General features: G+C 39.4%; 1 protein-coding gene across 1 annotated transcript in view; it reads left to right on the top strand.

The window, feature by feature from the left end:
• The first annotated feature begins 597 nt into the window (after positions 1 to 597).
• qsox1 (quiescin Q6 sulfhydryl oxidase 1) overlaps positions 598 to 23,379 on the top strand; it is a 37,233-nt gene continuing 14,451 nt past the window's right edge. Inside the window, exons 1-7 of the mRNA XM_084723471.1 lie at positions 598 to 985; positions 3,189 to 3,289; positions 5,007 to 5,055; positions 5,297 to 5,399; positions 7,181 to 7,271; positions 7,609 to 7,754; positions 13,710 to 14,064. Coding sequence (XP_084579597.1) covers positions 691 to 985; positions 3,189 to 3,289; positions 5,007 to 5,055; positions 5,297 to 5,399; positions 7,181 to 7,271; positions 7,609 to 7,754; positions 13,710 to 14,064 — 1,140 coding nt within the window. The 5' untranslated portion in view covers positions 598 to 690. The remainder of the gene's footprint in view (positions 986 to 3,188; positions 3,290 to 5,006; positions 5,056 to 5,296; positions 5,400 to 7,180; positions 7,272 to 7,608; positions 7,755 to 13,709; positions 14,065 to 23,379) is intronic.

The raw sequence follows: 23,379 nt of genomic DNA, 5'->3' as shown, positions 1-23,379 counted from the left end.
CACACTTTTGTCCATTCAATATATTAAAATTTATACATCTATACATTTGTTATACATGGTCACATATACATGCCTGGGCGTACACTCATTACAGGGAATGGTCAGTTACAGTCATTTAGATAATGTAGTCGTTTCCCATCTAAAATCCTTAAAAAAAACTACTCAAACTGATTAATTCATTGTCAAAATAGCTGGTTATTACTTTAACAGACGACAATTTATCCATTAACTCCAACTGATTAATCGTCACAGCTCTTATTTTATTTATTTATGTTTGTTTGTTTGTCAGTCAAACCCATGGCCAAGGTCAATATTGAACTTCTACGCCCAGTGAACAGTTTTTGTGTTTAATAATTGAAGCGTACATGATATTAATATTAACTGACGGTTATTTCCTGTAAGAGAGCCGTGCAGGGGCAAAAATGTCTCTGTACTTCTGGTCCTCGCGCGTCACTTTGAACGGCCTCATATCGTCACTTATCTTCACATCGGAGTGAAATGAGGGTGTGTTAGTTTGTTATGAGTGGTGTGTTTGTGGGGCTCTAGGAGCCGGACAGGGGGGAGGACCCGTGAAGCCTGCTGGTCAGGAGGAGAGGGAGGGAGGAAAAGTTTGGAGAAGTTGGTGAAAAACTCGGGAGGTTCACACCGACGGTTAGCGGCAGCAGCTCGGACGGGACCGTACGGGAGAAGATGGCGCGGTGCTGTGGCCGCGCTGCCACGTCTCGGTTTACTGGAGAAATTCAAACATATCCCGCAAAGGTAGCGGCATCTGCGGTTTGGTTGTGCTTTTGTCTTCTTTTTCCTCCTGCTGCGGAGGCTGGACTGTACTCGTCCTCTGACCAAGTCATCCTGTTAGCTCCGGAAAATGTGGAGTCGGTTTTGGTGAACTCCACAGCTGCTATATTGGCGGAGTTTTACGCTTCGTGGTGCGGACACTGTGTCGCCTTTTCTCCGGTGTACAAAAGTCTGGCCAGAGACATTAAAGGTGTGTACGGACCTGCTGCAAGTCACGTAGCTCCATATGTTTACAATGTAGTCCTGTGTCATCGTTTATAATTTACTCTGCATTGTCTGCACACAGTTTTCAATTTCGCACCGCTGAACTTGTATTAATCCGCGGTCTCTACCTTTAATGTTGCCAAGGTTACATCTCCTTCTATCTTTTATCATCTGAAGCAGCACCGAGCTGTGGTTTCTATCTGTTAATTAGAGCATGTGATCTAATGAATGTCTTTTTTTTTATTCTGCTCAGCACTGTCCAAGTGTTCCTGTAGCTCCTGGGCCAAGAGAAATATCACACAGCCTTGAGAATAAATATAATTAGAATAGGACAGGGCAAAGTTTGTGATGATGGCAGGAGGCCTGACACAGTCCTGGGGTATTTCAGTCCTGTGTTTCAGTCTCATGCAGTCAACAGTGGCAACTGCACTGGGGTCACCCATCTGATATTCAAGGGAAATTAAAGAAATTAGGATTACATGCTGATCATATCCTAGCAAATCTAAATTTTAATAACTGTCAGTGACTATAAACCGACACACCTGTAGATGACATGTAAAATGACAGTAGCAGAAGCTGAGTTTGTGCTTGACATGGTGGTTTTATTTGTTTGTTTTGTATTGTAAATTTGTCAAGCGTGTCGATGTATCTAACCTCTTGAGAATAACAGAGCAATCAGCTTCTGAAAATGCAATAACTTTGCTAAACTCCTAAACAAAAGTCAGACTGGTGTCATGCCTGTTATTGTTGTCTGCAGTTTGCATGTTCTGTTATTATTGTGTCTTGTAATTTAATGTGATGTGATTTTTAAACCTGTCTTTGAAGCTGAAGGCAAATTTCAACATTTATGGACAAAAGTGATGATGATGATGATGATTATTATTATTATTATTATTATCATCTGTTGTTGTAGAGCTCCACTGTTAAGTCAATTAATCAGCTAGTTGTCAACTATTAAATTATTCACCAACTCTTTTGATAAGAAATAATACTCTAAGTAAAAATATCCAAATTGTCTGGTTTCATTTTCTCAAATGTGGATATTTTCTTGTATCTTTACTCTTGTATGACAGTAGTTAACTGTAAATATCCTTGGGCATTTGAGTATGTCATTTTGGCATTTTTCACAATTTTTTACATTTTATGGACTTAACAACTAATCGATTAATTGAGAAAATGATCAACCGATTAATAGATAATGAAAATCATTGTCAGTTGCAGCCCCAGTTTGTTTTCCCTTTTGTGTAAACAAATAAATAGCAAAGCAAATAGTGGAAAGTACGGTTGTCTGTTCATTATAAATACAAAAATAAGTGCTGCTCCTGGTCAAAAAAGTTATTTTGGTAGTATAAAAACAACAAAACAGCTTTGTCTTCATTAGCCAGTTGTGTGCATGGCACCAGTAGTTTGATAAAAAATAAAACAATCACTATCCAACTTACTAGTGATGGAATGGTTCAATGCGAATATTCGCATCGACTTTTCGCTTCTTTTTTTCCCCAAATGGACTATCAAGCAATGTTTTATTGAACTGCCAGGTTTTCGTACGTGGTTTGGCCATAAGGGCAGGATGAGAGCGACGACTAATTGAAAATGTGCAACAACATTTTTTGTTGACACCAGTCATACAAAGTCCAGAGACTACATTGTATTAAGATGCTGTGAGACACAGATTCACCACTTCTAAGCAGAAGGTAGACGGTAACGTTATCTCCGAGCCTCACCAGGCAAGGCCTCACTTCTCTACACTCTCACCCGCAGTAGAAAAAGCAAGGAGTGCTCACTTCGCAGCCACTTCTGCGAACTGAAATGTTTTGTGAAGTACACTACAGAGAGCACACTGACCGACAAACAAACAAAACGTAACGCAACGTAAATTTGAATCTTCTGCTTTGAAGGGGCACTGATTGTGAATATAAACTATTAACTCGTGGATTTTGTAAATTTAATGAACCAATCAAGATTTTCCATCACAAGTAAGCTGGACAGTCATTGGTTTTGGATTTTTTTCTTGACAATATTGGCACACAGGCTTCTTCTGAATTGATAAACTGAAGTGCACATTGGCACACATGGCTGGCAGAATGACAGCTCAGGACCACATCCAGTGTCGGTAAACTGTACAGGGTGCAGTAGACAGTACACTAAATATTTACTGTTGCGCTCTCTATTTGATGTCTGTTCTTCAGAGTGGAAGCCAGCTGTGGACCTGGCAGTTATAGACTGCAGTGTCGCAGAGAACAGGAAGATCTGCACTGAGAACGGCATCACAGGATACCCCACTATAAAGGTAGTATACAGTTGTACAGTGTTTACACACAGAGCTACATACATCTTCCTTCTTTCATAAGGATTTCTGATGATCAGGGACAGGTGTGATTACACACTGGTTCTTTAAATCCCCTGAGCACCAAACTCAGCAGTGGCCGAGTGGTGTATTCATTCAAAGTATTTACATGTAATAATCAAAATATAGTCTAATGCATGTGTTTCATGTCATGTTCAGAGGCTGAGGGCTACCACTGGCCCACAGGCTGCACTTTTAGAAACTATGATAGAGAAGTTATGCACCTTTCGTCACTCCCACTGTCACACCTCTGTTTGCCACTTGTTACGAACAGTTAATCAGCTGCCCTTTGGCTGAAGACCAACCTTTCCTCTAAATCTCTTATAAGTCTGTGAATCCATTTGGAAGCTGTGCACCTTTTTGTGATATACTCCTCCTTTTAGCCAACACAATGAATGAGCACAAATGCACACATAGGGCAAAAGCCGAGGCCAGCAAGGAGTGGGAAGATTTTTGTGGAGCCGCTTTTTTCTTTAATTTTCTGTATCCTTTATTTCATGATTTGAATGACCAGACTGCATGAAGAAACGTCACATTTCTAGTCCCTTCAGTTCCATAAAATCAGGAATGTTCACAGTTTTCCTTGAACACTTTTCAACACTGATACTGCAGGTTTGATTTTAATTAGCATGTTGTGTTGAATGTGCGTAAGCATGTGTGGGAACAAAACACTTATTTACAGAAGGTCCGATTAACCAGAGTCAGTTCAAGAATTTAACTCATCATCTGTAAAGGACCAGGCTCTGTCTGTCTTCAATTAGTGTGTTTCAGTTGTTAACTAGTAACCGAAAAAGCTATTGATTTTAATTTTCTAATATTCTAAAATTTTGAATTCGCATTTGTAATATTAATTAGTTTAATAAGTTATGGTACCTGTGTACTGATACAATATTTTCACACAACACTATGTTATATTGTTTTTTGTTTTTCCCCTAGCACTACAGTTGAATAATTGCTTTATAATTTAAAATGTAATATGTCAGTTATATAAACAAAAATAACATTTTTTGAGCATTTGTCATTACGCAGCTTCAAAATCTATTGGATCCACTTTGGAAAGTTATTATTCAGCCAACACAGGACTGTTTTTTCTTTGTCTCAATAGTATTAGTAGAATTCAGAGTAAGTTTGTGTGTAAGAGCAGCTGTCTTTCAAATGCAGCCAAATATATCATTCTCGAAACTCTGGATGAAAACATGACACATCATGTTAGATACTGTAGAAACAACAGTCTTTTCCCAGTAGAGTTAACTTTTGCCCGATCAGCAGCCACACTGCAAAAACACTCCAGCTCCAAACATCTGTATTTGTATTTGTAGCATATCTGATTAGTCAGCAGCAGCAGCAGTAGTAGTGTGTGTTCGAGACTCGGCCCTCAGTCCATCTCTCTCTGCTCTGCCACCCAACGAAGACAAGAGCTCCTTCTGTTTAAACATACAATAGAGCTTCAACATCTGCGACTCATTTTAACCAGGAAGGATTTAAGGGTCAAGGCGGGCAGAGGGGAAAGCTGCCCCCCCCTCCAACACCACCACCAAACATTACACAACATCGCTTTACTTCTCTCACAGTCGTGTGAGGGCCGTTTCATCTGATCTCACTTCTCTCTTTTTCTCCACTTCCTTCGTAACACAAACCGTCTCTCTCTTTCACTTTACAGTTCTTCCATGCTTATTCCAAGCCGGGTTCTGAAGGACAGGCTTTTAAAGGTACTGCTGCGCACACAGAAGCAATTCAGGCCAATAAAAACAAATTATCTTTCATATAGAACATGTTTGTCAGAGGAATATACATACTGATTGTAGCTTAATCAGCATTTTGTCTGATACTTTATTTTTAGTTGAGGTGACTTTGTGCAAACACACTTAGTGTGTGTACTAGTGAATAATAATCCTGCATGACAACTAACAGCAGTGTATAATTTTTTCTTGATGTTTTTTGACCGTCCAGGTTTCCCTCGCGATGTTCGAGGGCTCCGTCATAAGATTATAGACAGACTGGAAACACATGAGGAGCCCTGGCCCCCTGCCTGCCCCCCGCTGGAGCCCACCAGGTAAACACACACACACACACACACACACACACACACACACACACACACACACACACACACACATATCCCACATCCATCCCAGATCATATTGTGCAACTATTTAACAACACATAAAGTCTAAGTCAGAGTCAGAGTTTATGCACAGTTAAAAAAAAGTTTTCCTGTACAATGAAATTACAAATTCCTGTTATGTCCTGCCCACCTATCCTGTTTCACAGGGAATATGGAAGTTCAATATGTTGCCGTTTCATCTGGACTTTAAGTGACAAATTATACTTTTAATGTTAATTTTGCAGTTGTGTAGTCTAGTAGGATGGCGTCATAATTAGCGTTGTCATAATTTTTTTAAACTTTCAGTTATACACTCAACAAAAATAGAAGTACAGAACTTTTGTTTTTGCTCGTTTGTCATGAGTTGAAGTAAAAACCTTATGTGCACACATTTCTATCTCTCAGAATTTGTTCGCAAATTTGTTCAACTCCATCCTCTTGACTGGCTCATTCTGGTTGCTTTTGTTGGTTGGGTTGGTTAGGTTTAGGCATGAGGAGGTATTGGTTAAGGTCAGTGTGAGAATATCAGGGTAAGCCAGTCAGAGGCAGAGTAGGGAGCATCATGAGTTTGTTCTCCTTGGGGAAAAAAATTATATCTGTAGCCATATGTGAAATAGCCATTGTTCAGTGCTTAAAAAATGACACTCTTCACTGGGTGTCCCTTTCATTGTGACCAGTCCAAGACACACCTGTATCATAATCCTGCTCCTGCTTTGCATCTCTGTATGCCACACCTGTCAGGTGGACGGACTGTCTTGTCAAAGGAGAAGTGTTCACTAACACAGATTTTAACAAATTTGTAAACATAATTTGAGAGAAATAAACCTTTAGTGAGCACAGAGGAAGTCTTAGATGTTTTCCTTCAACTCATGAAAAATGCCTGTTTTCTTATATTAATTTAATCCCACAGTTTTGTAAATTATAGTTCCATGTTCAGCTCCTGTATTTTGTCTGTCCCTTGTTGCAGTCTTGTACTTTTGTTGCTGCAGACACACAGATTCCCAGCATGTTGCATCATTTCAACTGATCTCATCTGCAGTGTTATTTATTAGAAACAGTATCATTTGACTGACTACCAGGCAATGGAAATAAAGCAGTGATTGTTCTGTTTGTTCTGCTTTGCATGTATTCACATGCAGGCACTGCATACACCCAGTTTATTCAGTGACAGTGAAGGTCAAGGAAGCAAGAAGTCAAGTTTATTTCTGTTTTTATCTTGGAACATACCATTGCTTCTTTCAGACTGTCATGTCATTTTCTTCTTCTTGTCATTTTTCCTCTTTCATAAAGAAAATAAGTGAATTTTAACCACCATGCTTTCTTGACTAACAACACAGTTAAATTAAACTGTTCTTTGCTAAATCAGAAGAACATTTCAAGTGGAAATAATATACTTGAAATAAAATCACACTAGGGCAGAGTAGTTTCAGTGTTTATGATTGTGTGGTGTGGGTGCTCTTTAGATAAAAATAGCTTTGTACAAGGAAAAAGGAGATCAGAGGCTGAAAAATCAGTCAAAGGTCCAAATGAAACACAGCCTTCTCAGTTTAATTTTAGGATGTCCTGTTCTTTTAAGAAGGAACATGTCCGTAAAAATCTGCACTTGTTTAATTCTTCTTTTTGATCCCTTTAAGATTTATTGGTTATGTTTGGAGTTGCTTCAAGGTTTAGCCTAAATTGTATGTAGAAATCTAGTCCTGTGTCTTACGTGTCTGCTCTTCTCTCTCCAGTCAAGCGGAGGTTGACAGCTTCTTTGAGACCAACAATGTTCAACACCTGGCTCTTATCTTTGAGGAAGCTCAATCCTACGTTGGCAGAGAGGTAACGTATTTCCATCAACCTGAGCTGTGTATTTCTCTCCTCTCTTGAGTATTATTTCTATTTGGGAAGCAGAGGAGACATTCTTTTGAAAATGCTCAGTATAGTGTCTTTCCATCTGTACCGCCTCATAATGAACTCTATGGCTTTACATCTTGGACCAGAAATGTAAAATAAGCTGGTGCAGTGTTAAGTTGTACAGAAATCCTTTATCCATATGGTCTTTGGTTGAAAATGACTGCACATCACAAATATAAATGGCATATACTAAGCTAATATGTTGAAATATAACATGACTGAAATCTTTTTTTAAACTGCGTGTGTGTACTGTGTTCTTCAGGTAACTCTGGACCTGTTACAGTTTGAGAACGTTGCAGTGCGCAGAGTCCTGAGCACTGAGGAAGGTCTGGTAACCAAACTGGGAGTGACAGAGTTTCCATCCTGCTACCTTTACTATCCTGGGGGCAACTTTACGCGACTCACAGTGTGAGTATCTGTGCATACTTTTACTTCCACTGCATAACAACATATCATAAGAGTGCTGTACCATTTGTTATTGCAGTATCAGCATCCTGACAGTCTAAGAAAATATGTGCAAAAATATGCAAAAGAGATATAACCCCTGTACCTAGTCCTTGGTCTGCCCCGTGGCCTCCACCCAGCTGGACATGCCTGGAACACCTCCCTAGGGAGGCAACCAGGTGGCATCCTTACAAGATGCTCAAACCACCTGAACAGGGGCCTTTCTACGAGAAGGAGCAGCGGCTCCACTCCGAGTCTGTTTCGGATGACTGAGCTTCTCACCCTATCCTTAAAGGAAATGCCAGCCACCCTCCTGAGAAAGCCCATTTTGGTCACTTGTATCCACCATCATGTTCTTTCGGTCATGGCCCACCCTTCATGACCGTAGCTGAGAGTAGGAACAAAGACTGACCAGTAGATTGAGGTCTCTTTAGTCATAGCGGGATGGTAAAACGAGTGCAGTACCGCTCCTGCTGCACCAATTCTCTGGTCTCCTCACTCACATCACCTAAGATTTTCAATTCTTTTTAATTAGAGATAATGTATAGTATAGCACTTTTGAATGATTGTGATGATAATTACCTTTTTCTACATTTGTCCTATACATGTATATTATATCCCTAATGGTAATATAACAAAATAGGTATTTGTTTTATCAGTTCATGAAAGCCTCTACATTTGCTTCTACAAACGCACCAGTGCCAAAGGATGTGGTGTGTTTGCATTTCAGGGATGAGCTGTTACAACAGTTGACACAAGTAATGGTGGATCAGTAATTTTTAGAAAACTTATAAGACTGGACAGTTTGCTTTAAGGTTGATTCTCAAACACATCCCCATTCACACAGGTTTTGCAATCTGTCTGCATAAAGGGGGAGTAAATAAAGTAGTAAGTAAACTGCGGGACACATTCACTTCTCTCCACCATAACCTGTAATACCCACCATAATATTTCACCATGGATATGCCTTAGTTCTTCAGCTTTTTAGTTATTTTGCATTTTTTTTAAAACAGATTGTGTGCTGCTATTTTATTAATTAATTGCTTAAAAATAGTTTAGGCTTTTTGTCCTAAAGGCCCTACACACTCAGGATCTACCTACAGAGGTGTTTTCACTTGTTTGCCTCACGATACTTCGTCTGAGGACTGCATGTATTAATGTCTAACAAAGGCAGACTGTTTGAGTGACATCTGTCTGTCTAATGGACGAATGTCTCGTATTACTTTTGTCAGACGGAAATTTTGCTCGCCTGTTATTTGTATAAAGAGCTCTGTACGACCTGAGCAGAGGTCTAGTCAGCCAGAATAAATGAAGACACCTGTGTGAGTGTGCAGGACTTTACTTCTGTTAGACAGTTTAAGGACAACGTAGCAAATGGTTAGGCTACATGCATGTCCAAAATATTATTTGCAAGATAGAACAGTGTTGCTATTGTTTTTGGCATTGTGCTTCTAATAAGTGTGCAAGCTCCCTGTCACAGCGTTTTAGTGTCCACTTCCTTTCCACACAAGCTGGTTTAAAATGACAAACTTACTATGTAAACATTTAAATGGAGGAGGCCAGCTTGCTGTTGCACCAAAATATAATAGTAACCTGATTAAACAGTAAAAAGTGCCACTTCCTACAGGATGTAACAATGAGCTTAGCATGAGAATTGCTGATTATCTGTGTGCACAGGCCAGTACACTGGCACAGAGTGGAAAAACAATGTTGTTACTGTTCTGTGTGTTTTTCCATCTGGCTTGTTCTGCAAACACCAGTCAGCATACAATTGTTTATTGTCTGAAGTCATCCAAAGTGCAACAGGCTGCACTTTAGAATTCTACAAAACTATTACTGGATTAGCTACTAGATTTATTATTACTATTATTACTTTAATACACTTTATTTGGATTTTTCCATTCAAAAGGATAGGTTCCCATCCCCAGCCCCCATCTCATCCAATGTCAATGTGCATACATACACACACATATTCATGTATACATAAATACATACGTGTAAATTTAACAAACATAGATCCAAACAATAATAGTTGGATATACTCTGCAAATACAGAAGAAACACACAGAGAAAATGCTTTTTTTAATTAAGAGAATTTCAGAGAGGCCTTTGTCTCTGTGAACAACTGTATGAATGAAGTCATGTTATTGTTACAACTATGAATATCGAGAGACAAAAATGTAATACCATTTTGCTGGAGAACTGCTTTTATTTCAGTGACTTAACCACATTGAAAATGGCAAGATTTTTACCACACAAATGCAAGAGGGATTCAAAGATGGGCTTCTAGAAATTGATCAGTGCTGAACTTGCCAAAAATATATGTCCCAAAGTGGCAGGGTTTTGATAGAATATGGGACATTTCAGGTCAGACTGTTGGGTACATTTTAGCTAATCTTGCATTTGCAAAATGCATTCAGTGACAAACTTTGAATTGCATTAGTCCAAGTCTTATACAGAGGGATGAAGTATGGATATTTGCTTTACTGTACTTAGTGTCTATAGGAATAGGCCTTTATTTGATAAGACAGCCGAGGTGAGGCGTTCTTCCAACTGAGCTACCAGGCCACCTGTTGTCCTTTACTAAGGTTAAAAATAATAATAACAACACCTGCTTTAGTTTTGGGAAATATATTTCTCCTTCCTAATTAGAAACAATAAGAACAGAGGCAGACCTGCAGGATGCACCAGTGATGCTGAACAGTGTTAATTGATATTCAGCTGGTGGATGTGATTAGAAGGTGTGAGGTGAGCTTGAGCTGTTTTTGTATAAATCTTGATAACATCACAAAGTTTTTTACAGTAATTTCCATTTGGCTTGATCTAAAATACACAAACACCAAGTTTACTTCCCTTCAGTTCCTATTGTTCCACACGTGACAACTTTGCTTGGTGCCGGAAACCTTCATCGCGTGCTCATTATCTGAACCCTATTCATGAGAATACTTTTAAACATCTGGCCTCTTAATGGGATCAGAGCATCAAAATCGCTCCCATTATTCACTATCATAAAGCGGCGCTGATCATTCCTCACCCTGCAAATTCATCTGCTGTTTCTGCCTCTTTGTTTGGCTGTTTCAATAACTTGGCATGCAAAGAGGACTCTTTTTAGTTGACAAATGCAAAAAGGAAATGATTTATTGCTGATTTATTTATTCACCCTCCATCTCTCCCCTTCCAACCCCCCTCATCTCCATCACTGTACAGAGGGGAGGTTTTTTAATTTCTTGCATGAAAACAATGCCATTGCTTTTCTGGCTTCACCTGCCAAACAAGCCCCAGCCGCACACGGCGACAGATGGCCTCCCATCATCACTGAATGTCTGATTGATCCTGGGAGAGCCGAGTGTGCCTGTGTGTGCGTGTGTGTGTGTGTGTGTGTATGTGTATGAGAGCGTGTGGGGGCGTCTCACATCCGTCATGCATGTAATGTGTGCTGGTCCCAGGTGAATGCATCCCCCCCCACACACACACAGCCCACCCTGATGCTTGCCTGCCCGCCCGTCGGCCCTGGGGATCGCTGGATGAATGGCTCTCCCTCCACATCTGTACACTCCCACCAGACACGCAGGTGTAATTGAGTCCCGCGCTGGTGTGAGTGAGCGTGGGCTCAGAGTATCCATCCTCCTTATTACCATCCTGTTCCAGTTTTACGATGCTCTCTCTGTCCCTGACAAGGAGAGAAAGCAAATGAGAGGAGGTGGAGGCAGAGAGACGGAGCACGTTAATGGTGGTGGTTCCAGTTGCAGGGTTATCACATGGCTTAATGATCAGCGATCTCTCTCTCAGTTCCACGCTGCCCTGGCACCATCTGCTCAGTATTTGAAATGCGTTCCCGTAAGTGTGTAAAATATATGGCCACAAAAAATACAGGTCATAAAACATTTTTTATGGCGGTGGACTGCTGAAACAAAAGGTTGGAAAAAAACTGTATTAGTTTGAGGTTCCTTGCAGGATTAGAGCCATGCCCTCAATTCAGTGTTACATGTAGCCTGCATGCAGAAAAGCATGTGGTCAGCCAAACATGTGATTGTTGTACATCTCTTTCTCTTTAATATTCTTCTATAACAGCCTCCAATCTTCTATGAAAGCCTTATACACAATGGTGGAACCTGGCTGCAAGGATTTGCTCCTCATTCAGCCACAATAACATCAGTGTGGTCGGATCGGAGGTAACAGCCACAATCTTACCTGCATGCCTCATGGTCCTGGAGGCGTGTCGGTCCTGGAGGGAGGGCAGCTTGGATGTAGCCGAGGTTGAATTCCTTTCACGACAGACTCTGAAAAAATCTTTATGGACCTGTCTTTGTGCATGGGATCATTGTTATGTTGAAACAACAAAGGGCTTTCATCAAGCTGTTTGAAAGCACCCTGTTGTCTAAAATATCATTGTATGCTACATTGTTAAGATATCTCTGGTTGAGCTCTTTTGAAAAATGTCAGATTTTTTTGGTCTATGTCCAGAGTGCTTGCTCGCTTCCATTGCTGCAGCATGCTGTGTTTTCCTGTCAATTTATTACAAATCTGGTCACTGCAGGTGTCAAAATGACCAGTGACCGGAGGCACACAGGCCAAAACAAAACAGATGTTCTGCACCAGAATGGAAATTTCAAAGAACATACTGGCTGTAATATTGGTGTCAGAGTAGCCAGTATTTAAACTTAACATGTTTCCTTCATCTCTGATCACATATCATTGTCATGATATGATTAATACACTCACCGGACACTTCATTAGGTACACCTTGCTAATACTGGGTCGGATCCCCTTTTACCTTTATAATTTCCTTAATTCTTTGTGGCATAGATTCAACAAGGTCCTGGAAACATTCCTCAGAGATTTTGGTCCATCTTGACATGATAGCATCACACAGTTGCTGCAGATATGTCGGCTGCACATCCATTATCCAGGCCACTGGAGTACACTGAACTCATTGTCATGTTCAAGAAACCAGTTAGAGATGATCTGAGTCTTGTGGTGTGGTGCTTTTTCCCGCTGGAAGTAGCCATCAGAAGATGTGTACACTGTGGTCATAAAGGGATGAACATTTTCAGCAACAATACTCAGGTATGCTGTGGCATTTCAGCGATGCTCAGTTGGCACTACGGGGCCCAAAGTGTGCCAAGAAAATATCCCCCACGTCATTACACCACCAGCAGCAACCTGAACTGTTGATATAAGGCAGGATGGATCCATGCTTTCATGTTGTTTACGCCAAATTCTGACCCTGCCGTCTGAATGTCGCAGTTGTTCTCTTTTGGCGAGCCTGTGCCAATTGTAGCCTCAGTTTCCTGACAGGAGTGGCACCCGGGGTGGCCTTCTGCTGCTGTAGCCCATTTGCTTCAAGGTTCGACGTATTGTGCGTGAGATGGTCTTCTGCATACCTTGGCTGTAAGAAGTGGTTATTTGAGTTACTCTTGCCTTTCTATTATCTCAAACCAGTCTGGCCATTCTCCTCTGACGTTCTGGCATCAACAAAGCATTTTCACCCAAAGAACTGCCGCTCACTGGATATTTTGTCTTTATCAGACCATTCTCTGTAAACTCTAGAGATGGTTCTGTGTGAAAATCCCAGTAGATCAGCAGTTTCTGAAATACTCAGACCAGCCTTGTCTGGCACCAGCAACCATGCCATGTTCAAAGTCACTTAAATCACCTTTCTTCTCCATTATGATGCTCAGTTTAAACTTTGTCTTGACCATATCTGCATGGTTAAATGGCTGAACAGGTATATCTAATGAAGTAGCTGGTGAGTGTATATTACATATTTATTTCTCCTTTAATTAGAACAAGGGGTTCAGTCTAAACCATTTAAAACAACCCCAAGATTTCAAAGTATATGGAGAGGGGTGTTCTAATGTTCTAAAGTTTTTAATGAGTGACCGTAGGGTCTGTCTCACCTGTCCTTCTCTCCCTCAGCAACATTGAGGCTCGTAGTTTCTACTCTTACGCCCTCCAGAGGCTGCCCGGGGTGGTGCGGTCAGGGAAGCCTCCACCGGTCCCCATTGACGTCCACAACAACAACACAGAGGAGCCATGGAGACCATTCAACAAGTATGAACGACACACACTGCACAAGACTGCCTTTCTTTGCTTATTCTTTCTGTTTGTTGACACAATGTCTGCGTGTGATTGTGTGTCCAGATCCAGGGTGTACATGGCAGACCTGGAGTCAACGCTGCACTACTCTCTGCGTGTGGAGCTGGCTGCTCACACTGTCATCAAAGGACAGGTCCTGGTGTCTCTCAAGAAGTACATCTCTGTCCTGGCAAAGGTAAAGTTACCAGAGACGACACACACAGAGACAGTGTGCAAACTGAATGATACACATGGATGAGGTTTATTATTTTCTGTTTTGATTTTTGATTCGTAACATTTAGATTTTCAGTGTTTATTTGATCCAATAGAAATCTTTAAAACAGGTGGAAATTGGATAACACACACACAAACTAGCAGGGTTTCAGCAGGTCTTTGAAAAGTCTAAATGCAATAATATGAATTTTAAGCCTTGAAAAGATGTAAAGACAATTTGAAGGATCTTTAAAACTGAATGATGCAGTTCATGTTAAAGATCGTGCTGTAAGAACTATAAAACAAAAACCATTGACCACTTCTGCAAACTGTGCCTGTACTCTTGCCAATATAGACATGAAAGATGTCTTAAATTCTTAATAATAATGAATAATATAATAATTATAATAATTCATAATTTTCTTAAAAAAGTCTGAAATATAACTCGTTGAAACCTGCAGAATCCCTGATGAAAACATGCTCTTTTTTTTATTAACTCATTGTTTTGTCCTTTAGAAGGATTTTGTTGCATAATAAGAAGCCCATTCACTATTTCCTCATTTTACTCTTCACTTCCTATTATCAGAAACATTTTCCTAGCGGTCCATGTCGCCGAGGTTAAGGTTGTTAATTATAAACTGTTTTGATCTGATCAGGAAAGACAACATGTTTTAAATGCATAGGGGCATAGTTTAAATCTGTTTAAACGGTTTTGTTTCTGCAAAAAGACACTAGTCAAAAGATAAAAACAATGAATCTTGAAGTGTATCCCTCTATTATTTTTTTTTTATTTTACCAGGAAGTCACACTGAGATCAAAAATCTCTTTTGCAAGAGAGACCTGGCCAAAGTAGCCACCATGCAAATCACAACATATTAAAATGCAACAAATACACCATGATACAAAAATCCACAATAAAATAAAAACAGCTATTTTAACACAGTGGCCTCTCAATAAAAACAAGAATGTCTCCAATACCACATTCTTTATGATGTCCTTAAATTCATCAGTGGACACAAGCGTATCTAGTTTTAGATCTTTTTGTAGTTTTTGCAGTTTTTTCCAGATCTATAAAAACCCAGGTCACATTAAAAAGCAACGACTTGGAGGAGCATAGCTGGAAACTACCAGCCCTTACATATTTTAAGCTCCATGAGAATAATGAGCATCCAGTCAACAGATACATGTAGTTCCAGCAGGTCACCACTAGATGGAGAGGGAGACAGCAAAATGTTTGTATACACTGTACATTTTGGCTGTTGTTTTGCAGCATTTAGCTTAATATCTTCATAGCATGTCCTTTTATTACTCACATCATCAGCGTATTTTGCAAATTTAACTAAGTCATTGTTTTGTTAAATGCACTTTTGTCCACCACACACACTTAGACACTATTGAAAGCAGAAGTGGACAGAAGCACAAACACTCTCTTGGGAAGTGTTTGTGAACCCTCTTGATTTTGAGTCCCAGGGGGATTGAAGCGTGGCTGCTGCCAACTCCTGGCCGCCCACTGAGTTTTTACACAGACGCTGCCTGATCACTGTCAAGCCTTGCTGGGATACCCTAACCATACTACCTTTGTACTACTACCTTTTCCTCTTCCTCTTCCTCCTCCACCTCATGCAGCATTCCTGCTTTTGGTTTCACACAAGCCTCTCTGTAAATACTTGTGACCATGCCAGTGCGACCCCCCCCTCCTCCGGTATTTTCTTTCCATCCTCTTTCACTTCTTCCTTTTCAGTTCCTTTCCTGCTCTCTTCTATCTTCCATTTTAAGGGAATACATTTCTTTTGAATATTTTTTCCATGTTTGTTTGGTTAATCAGCTCTAATTTATGTCTAATACAAAATTTTCCCACTTTCAGTTGCTTTCCTCCAGCTTTTTCCTTTCCTCCCTCGTTCCCTCATTCCCTCCTTCCTCGCTGAAGTGTGCCAGCCAGGCGAACATGTTGTGATGATGAGGCCTGACCTGCTAGCCCTGTCCCTATTGGCTACGCACCAGGCTGTCTCACTGCCCCAGTCTGCTACCAATCTCTCTGATTATATCTCACTCTCTAGGGAGGCGTTGTAGCAACCCTGTGTGTATCGCTGTATGTGTGCGTATGAGGGACGCGTGTGTGTGGTGTGTTGTTGGGGGGGGAGCAGAGCACTGTGGCCTCCCATTAGCTCCAGTTTGTTTAGTCAATAGCAGCAGGTCCCAGTGGTATTTTTAGCCTGTCCCCCCTACCAGAATGGACCAGCCGCTCAGCAGGGCTTTGTGTTGCTGAGGAGGCCGTCATTGTTGCAGCTGACCGCGACTTGTGACAGTCCTTATTGTCGTTTGACTGAGCGATCTCGCCACAAAGAGGCCGAATCCTTTCAGTCAGTCAGCTTGTTAGGAAGAGTTAATGTACGACAAGCGAGCAGATTGTGAAACTAGAACCGAAGGAGATCTGGGATGTGAGTGGATGATACTTTTATTTATTTTATTTATTGGTTTGTTTAACAGGACCAGTGCACATTAATAAACAGTGCTGTAAATGTGCCAGAGTTAGTCAAAAGGCTATTTTTCATCTGTAGTCCCTGGATAGATGTTAAAAGTCACCCTTAAAAAAAGAAAAAAGATTTAAATTACAAAATTATTTGTCATTTACCATTTTAGAAGCATCCAGGACAATTAAAAAAATGTTAATAGAAATAGAATAGTTAATAGAAACATAATTCATCAGGTATTTAGGTATTTTTGGGTGCTCAGGTATTAAAAAACATGCAACACAGAAACTTATAATGCAACACATGCAACAAATAAAAAGAGGGATATTAATGTTATTAGAAACATCAACTAAAGACAACAGTGTGTTGCGTTGTTAAACACTAAAACATGCAAAGCAGAAGCACAGGCGTGAAATGCATGAACATTATATAAAATACATAAATCAGTCTGACACAACAAAACAACAAAAACAAATATGGTAGGAATTTGTTTACTTTGAAAACCGTACACACATTTAATTAGTGCATTTATATATTAAGTTTCATATTATTTATTGTGTATGCCAAATTTCAGACATGTATTTTTTTTTCCATTAGAATCTTTGACTTCTCTTCCTCAGCTGTCACTTATCATCTATATTCAAATGACAAAGAAACAGCCTCACTGTTAAACCCCTCTGTCCTTCTGATTACTGATGCAATATGTAAATATGTGTCACCTGAACTCAATGTGTGAGTCATGTGATTAGATTAGAGTGGAAGTGACTCACGATGTCTTGACCACAGTCTGAGTGTCATCACTTCACACTGGTGACACATTCCTGCTATCATGACGCACTTTTACATTTTTATAAAAAGAAATTATTAGTGGGAAGTGTATTTGCATACATGAATTAGTGTGTTTTTCGTTGCCATTATGGATGTGTGTAGGGGCTGCAACTAATTACTATTTTCACTAAAGCGATTGATCTTTTCGCCCATAAAATGTCAGAAATTTGTGAAAAATGCCCATCACAATTTGCTAATGTCTGATGCCTAATAGGACGTCTTTAGATTGTTCTTTTGGACAATTAATAGTCTGAAACCCAAAGACATTCAGATCAAAATGATGAAAGACAAGAAAAAAGCTCATTTTTCAGAAGCTGGAACCATCAGATGTTTAGCATTTCAAGTCTTAATGTAATGCTGATGCCTTCATGTGACCTACATAAGGAAATGAGTCCATCAGCGAGACATTTGGCTTGTTCTCTATAGTTATTCTTATAATAATGCCTGCCGCTGGGGCGGATTCTCCTTGAAATCAGGTGGAATGTTTTACAGTATGCAGTAGGGATTAAGACTGAAACTAACAATTATTTGCATTATCGATTAATCTGCCAGTCATTGCCTCGATTTATCAGCTAGTTGTTTTGTCTTTAAAATGTCAGAAAACTGTGAAAAATGTTGATCACTGTCTCCCAAAGCATGCAACCTTACCAAAATCTAACAATCTCATGCTGCGATAATACCACAATAAAAATCCATGACATTATATTTATATATAATAATAAAAAACAAAGAAAAATGTCAACCTGTTGAAAATGAATTCATCTCCTTCATGTATTAATTTCATGTAAATCTCTGTTCTGTCCAAGAATTGTAATTCCATGAAATGTTTGTTTCTTTTCTATCCACAATCATCTCGTCGTTGCATCTCCTTATCCCAACATGTGAATATGTCGCCTGTTTTTATTTTTTATTGTTTTCATGCTCCCGGTCATAATATTACTAGATTTACTGTCTTGTCAGGCTGAAGCCGGATTTATGAATTCTCTACATGTATATGAGGATTAAAATAGTGGATCTTGGGAAGCATGAGAGCATTACAGCGAGGTTTTTAAGGATTACACCTCTATCCTGCTTTTCTTGAAAGAAGCCCTTCAGCCCAGAGGGGACAGCGGGGCAGGGGAATAAAACAAAGAATTAAGAGGGGGGCTTTTGGCCTAAGAGGACACAGACTTCACCCTTCTCACGCCAGAGCTCAGAACATAATGTTCACATACACCTGTATTACTAAAGATGCTCTCTGCTTCTCTTAAAACCAGCTGTTTATGTAATTCTGGATCTTGGTAATGTTTCCAAAAGCAATTATAAAAGAGTTTGTTTACTTATTTAACTGTTTTCAGTTGAGGTTTCCCCTCATAGACAGTAGAAAACAAGTAAATGTGTGTGTGTAAAGATGAGGCTGCCGTTTGCCTTGTTTCTTCTCTGTGGCACGTGTCTGCAGCTCCCCCCCCTCACACTTCTGCGCGTGGATTATTACCAAGGGGCTTCACCCCTGTCTTCTGCCTCGGGCCTGGCCTGGTCCTCCCTGTCGCAGCCAACAGATGCCTCCCTCTCGGGACCCTCACCACAAGGGGCTTGCAGTTTCTCAAGTGCTGCTGATACTAATCGGATCAGGGATGACATATTGCCAGGGTGAAGGGGATTGTCATGGTCCAACAGGGATGGGGGCAGGAGGGATACAGGGTTAGAGGAGGGGAAGTGTGTGTATGTGTGTGTGTGTGTTTTTCTCAAGATGTAGAGAACAAATATAGAAGGAGATATCTAGTATGTAGAGATGATAAAATGTAGACTTGTAGTTGATCATCAATTGGATTGGATTTATCTTTTGTTCATTATCACATTTCAACATTAATTTGTTTTTTCTGTTTGCCCAGTCAGGCAAGTGTTTTATCGGGGTTATTAAATAACAAAAGTCCAGCTAATTTTCATGTTTAATCTCGGGCTGCAGTGTCTAAAATGTTAGAAAATACTAACAAATGGTCATCCCAGTTCTCTCAAATTTCAAGGTGGCGTCTTAAATGTCTCATCTTGTCAGCTCAAAATATTCAATTAATCTGATAGTAAACAAAGAAAAGCAGTAAATCTCCATATATGAGAGGCTAAAAAAAAGCATTTTCTTACATGAAAAATTACTTTAACAATTAAGTGATTATCACAGTAGTTTAATAGTTTGATATTTTTGTGAGTTGAGATTTAGTTGCCCAACATGGCATTTTACTTGCCCCAGGCAAGCAGGTAATCCTTTTTGTTGAGCCCTGCCAATATTCCCAATACTGAATTTTATTTTATAATGGATTAAATATTGACAGCTGTCACTTCATTGGATGTTACAAGTGCATATTTTTCATTTGGGTTGTCTTTGTTGTTCTTTTCTTTGTGTTGTATGTGTTGTATAACTTGCAGATGCATCATCTAAAATGCGTCATGACTAACTGCTAAACACTTCCACTGTTTCCATGAGTGAGTATTCATAAAGGAGATAAGTGTGCCAAGTGTATCTGAAATGTCGAAAAGTGGAAACATTGCTTTTGGTATAACATTTTTAAACTTCTTTGCTGTCACTTGGAAAAATCAGCCCATTGTGGGCCACGACTTGGCCTGTCTTTCCTTCAATACCTGTCATTGTTTTTGGCACGTTATCCATCAACACGTCTGAGATATATTTGGCATATTGATCGACATCGTGCACCATTAGTGATCAAGGCCAAGGAGTCTGACAGGAAGGTTATGAGTCCTGATGTATGGTTTGTACAGAAGTTGAACATTTGAGTCGTGAGGTGATCACTAGACCCAGAGAGCTCATGAATAGTGTTGCTTTGGTGATGCTGAGTTAAGCCCATTAGTGGAAAACACCTGCGTTTTCTCTTCTGGTTAAATTCATATGGCTGTTTAATGAGCTTTTCTGACCGGTTGGCATTCAGACCCCGGATCCAGACCTAAACCTATTATATCACTTTCCCAGCAGTGAGCAGCGCACATCAGAGGCCTTTGTCGGCTCTTTACATCCCACATTTGGTGATGTGAATGTAGAGCTACATTTATCATTAAAGAAATCCAGTTCTGGTGAAATAAAAAATGTTTACCGTTCCAACAATATTGACAACAGATCATTAATGATCAATAAGGATTTCTAAAATATTTTTCCTTTGCTTATTTCCAATAACTTATAATTTAACTGGCCATGTTGCTGTCACCATTGTCGTGTGTGTTTGGTGGTGGAATGGTACATATCTCTTTTCTCATTCACTTTTTAATGACCAGTATGTCTGTACACACTGTAGATGATTAGCTGAGTAATTGATTACTTATCAACTATTACATTAAACTTCAGCTATTTTTATTATTGATGAATAATTTTGAGTCCTTTTTCATTTTATGGATGAAACAATTAATTAAATAATCAACAAAATTAGTGATTAATCATTTTGACAGATTAATCGAAAATGAAAATAATTGTTAGTTGCAGCCCTAATTGACTGTGATTCTTACATTAGGGTGCTGTTTTAGTGTTGCTAACTAATAGATTGAAATTCAGCTGTTTACACACAACAAGACAGTTTTCTGTAGCCCAAGTTGATGACAGGTGCTCTGGTGCAGAGGGAAGGACACAGGAAACAGCAGGACTCTGCTAGCCTTGGACAAGGAGGCTTAAGGAAAATCACCGGGGGTCTGGTTAAGTGGTCAGGGTGTAACGAACAGATCCTGTTAGTGGGCGATGAATAGATGGCTGAGCCATGGACTGAAAGGCGCGTGTGTTCAAGATTGTCAGTGTGTGCAGGTGTATTTAGTTGAACAAATGGTGGAGGCCAACTTAAAAAGACGCAGCGATGCAAATCATAAGAGTTCCAGATGTTGGATGACGATGGCTCTCTCTGCCCTCTGCTCTCTATTTTTCTTGTTTGTTCTTTCTCAGATTCAACAAAACTGTGCAGAAATGTGTTATTCTCATGTACTTTGACAATAATTATGACTCAAAAGTTGAGTGATGTTTTCATCCCATTTTGTTGTTAGTGATAATTTTAATTATTTGTAATGGGGTTGTATATCGTACTTATCCATAGTCAGTGTATTACGTACAGCAAATGGAGCTTGGCAAGACTCCTGTGTGGAGAAGTAGCAGGAATACCAGGGTAGGAAGTTAAGCAATATACTTCTGTGAACAGGTTTCAGCAGCACCTAAAAAAAATAATAATATCAGTTTAAGTGTATACTGTATTTAGAATATTTTCACCGCTGTACCTTATCATAAAACAGCCTTTTCCAACAAGAATCCAACATTATGTAAATATCACTCTCTCCAAACCAACCAAAGTAGAGCTGCAACAGTTAGTCAGTTAGGCAGCTATTTTTTATAATAAATATAAAATCATTTATCAATTTTTCAAAGTAATAATACTCAAATCAATCAATAATGTGAGTAATTGTTTCTGTAGTTGCAGGCCTAAACTAAAGTTACCATGGAAAGAGTCTATTTGCCTGTTGTTTAAGTCTTGGAAAAAGCTTGATCCCTTATCTGTGTCCATTTCTGGGAAATAGGACCATTATAATAATCTGTTCCACAGAGAGGCTTACAGTAAGAATAGGCAGCACATTTAGCTGAAATATATTAAAGCACTCTTCTCCCTTTTACAGTCTGAACACTCAAGACATCAGCTGTTTCTATTGTCAGTATCGTGTGTCTGTCTTCAGTCTGTCATCACTGGTCTCAAAGAGCCATCAGCCGGATTTCCTCTTTGTCTTCACGTACCTACCTCTGCTAGTTACAGTATCATGTTTCCTCCCAGGTGTGGTTGTTACCATGGTAGTTTGAAAAGATGTAAATACACAGCAGGAGAAAGCACTGAGTTGACAGTGACTAAGTGGTTGTTTGTGGCTTAGGAAATGGATCTTAATGAAGGAAGAGGCTTAAACTCGGCTGTTGTCTCATTTTGTGGGTTTCTTTAAAGGTGCTGAGAAGGAAAAACACTTAAGCCACAACTTTTGTGCGGCACGTATTCTTTGTGTATATTGTTGAGAATGAGTTGCCAACTGATAATTCTGGCATTACATTTCTTCTTGGTGCATTGGGTGTATTAGTGGGTCAAGAATAACGCTAATCTAAGGTGAAGATGTTGATTTGAACACTGGAGAGTGCATGTTAAGGGGCATGTTTGCACATAGAACACAATGTGTCACAAACCTTTTAGTAATCAAATATAAGTAAAAACATAAGTCCATATTTTAAATAAATAGTTTCCACCACATCGCTTTAAATTTACATGTGCTGACTAAAACATTCAATTTAGGCCAGAGCTATGAGACCAACTTTTTGTTAGATTTTATAAACTTTACTGTAGCAGAGAAGAATCATTAATGAATTAATTTAATCTGATCGTAATCCACCGACAGAAATATGGTTATGAATGAAGGGATTACAAGTAACTGACTTGGTGTATGAGAGTTTTTTGTTCTTTCAAAGTATACTAACTACAGATAATAATTCCTCTATAATATGATCACATGCATTTTTTTTCTAGTCCTCTATCTAGTAAATTAAATTCCATAATAGTAAATTAAATGGTCAGACAAAACAAGCAGACATCACTTTGGTTCCTAGAAAAATGTGATTGTAATTTTTCTCTATTTCTGAGACATTTGATAGACTAAATGATTAATGGTTTGATTAAAAAAAATAATTGTCAGATTAGTTGCAGCCCTTCTTGAATCTCATTTTGCTCTTAAATCAACACTTTTGTATCTGTTGCATAGACTGTATATTAAACAGTTGACAGACTTCTGGGTCTGAAAAGTGAAGCCAGTGTGGAAGTGCCTTAAACCTTAAACAGGAGATGACTCCGCTGGTTGCAAAAAGAAGTCAGATTGTATGTACTCTCATAGTAAACTGACCCAACCGACCTCAGTAAACAGTTCCCTAATGAGTTTATGGTCTCAATCACTAGTTTCAAGTCTTCTTCAATACAGCATGATGTTCATTTTGTAAATTATGGCCCTATTTAGAGTAA

Source organism: Lutjanus erythropterus, chromosome 7 (assembly GCF_056507025.1).
Source record: "Lutjanus erythropterus isolate fLutEry1 chromosome 7, fLutEry1.hap2, whole genome shotgun sequence".
In the NCBI taxonomy this organism is placed as follows: domain Eukaryota; kingdom Metazoa; phylum Chordata; class Actinopteri; order Lutjaniformes; family Lutjanidae; genus Lutjanus; species Lutjanus erythropterus.
This window is presented reverse-complemented; position numbering and strand designations above follow the sequence as displayed.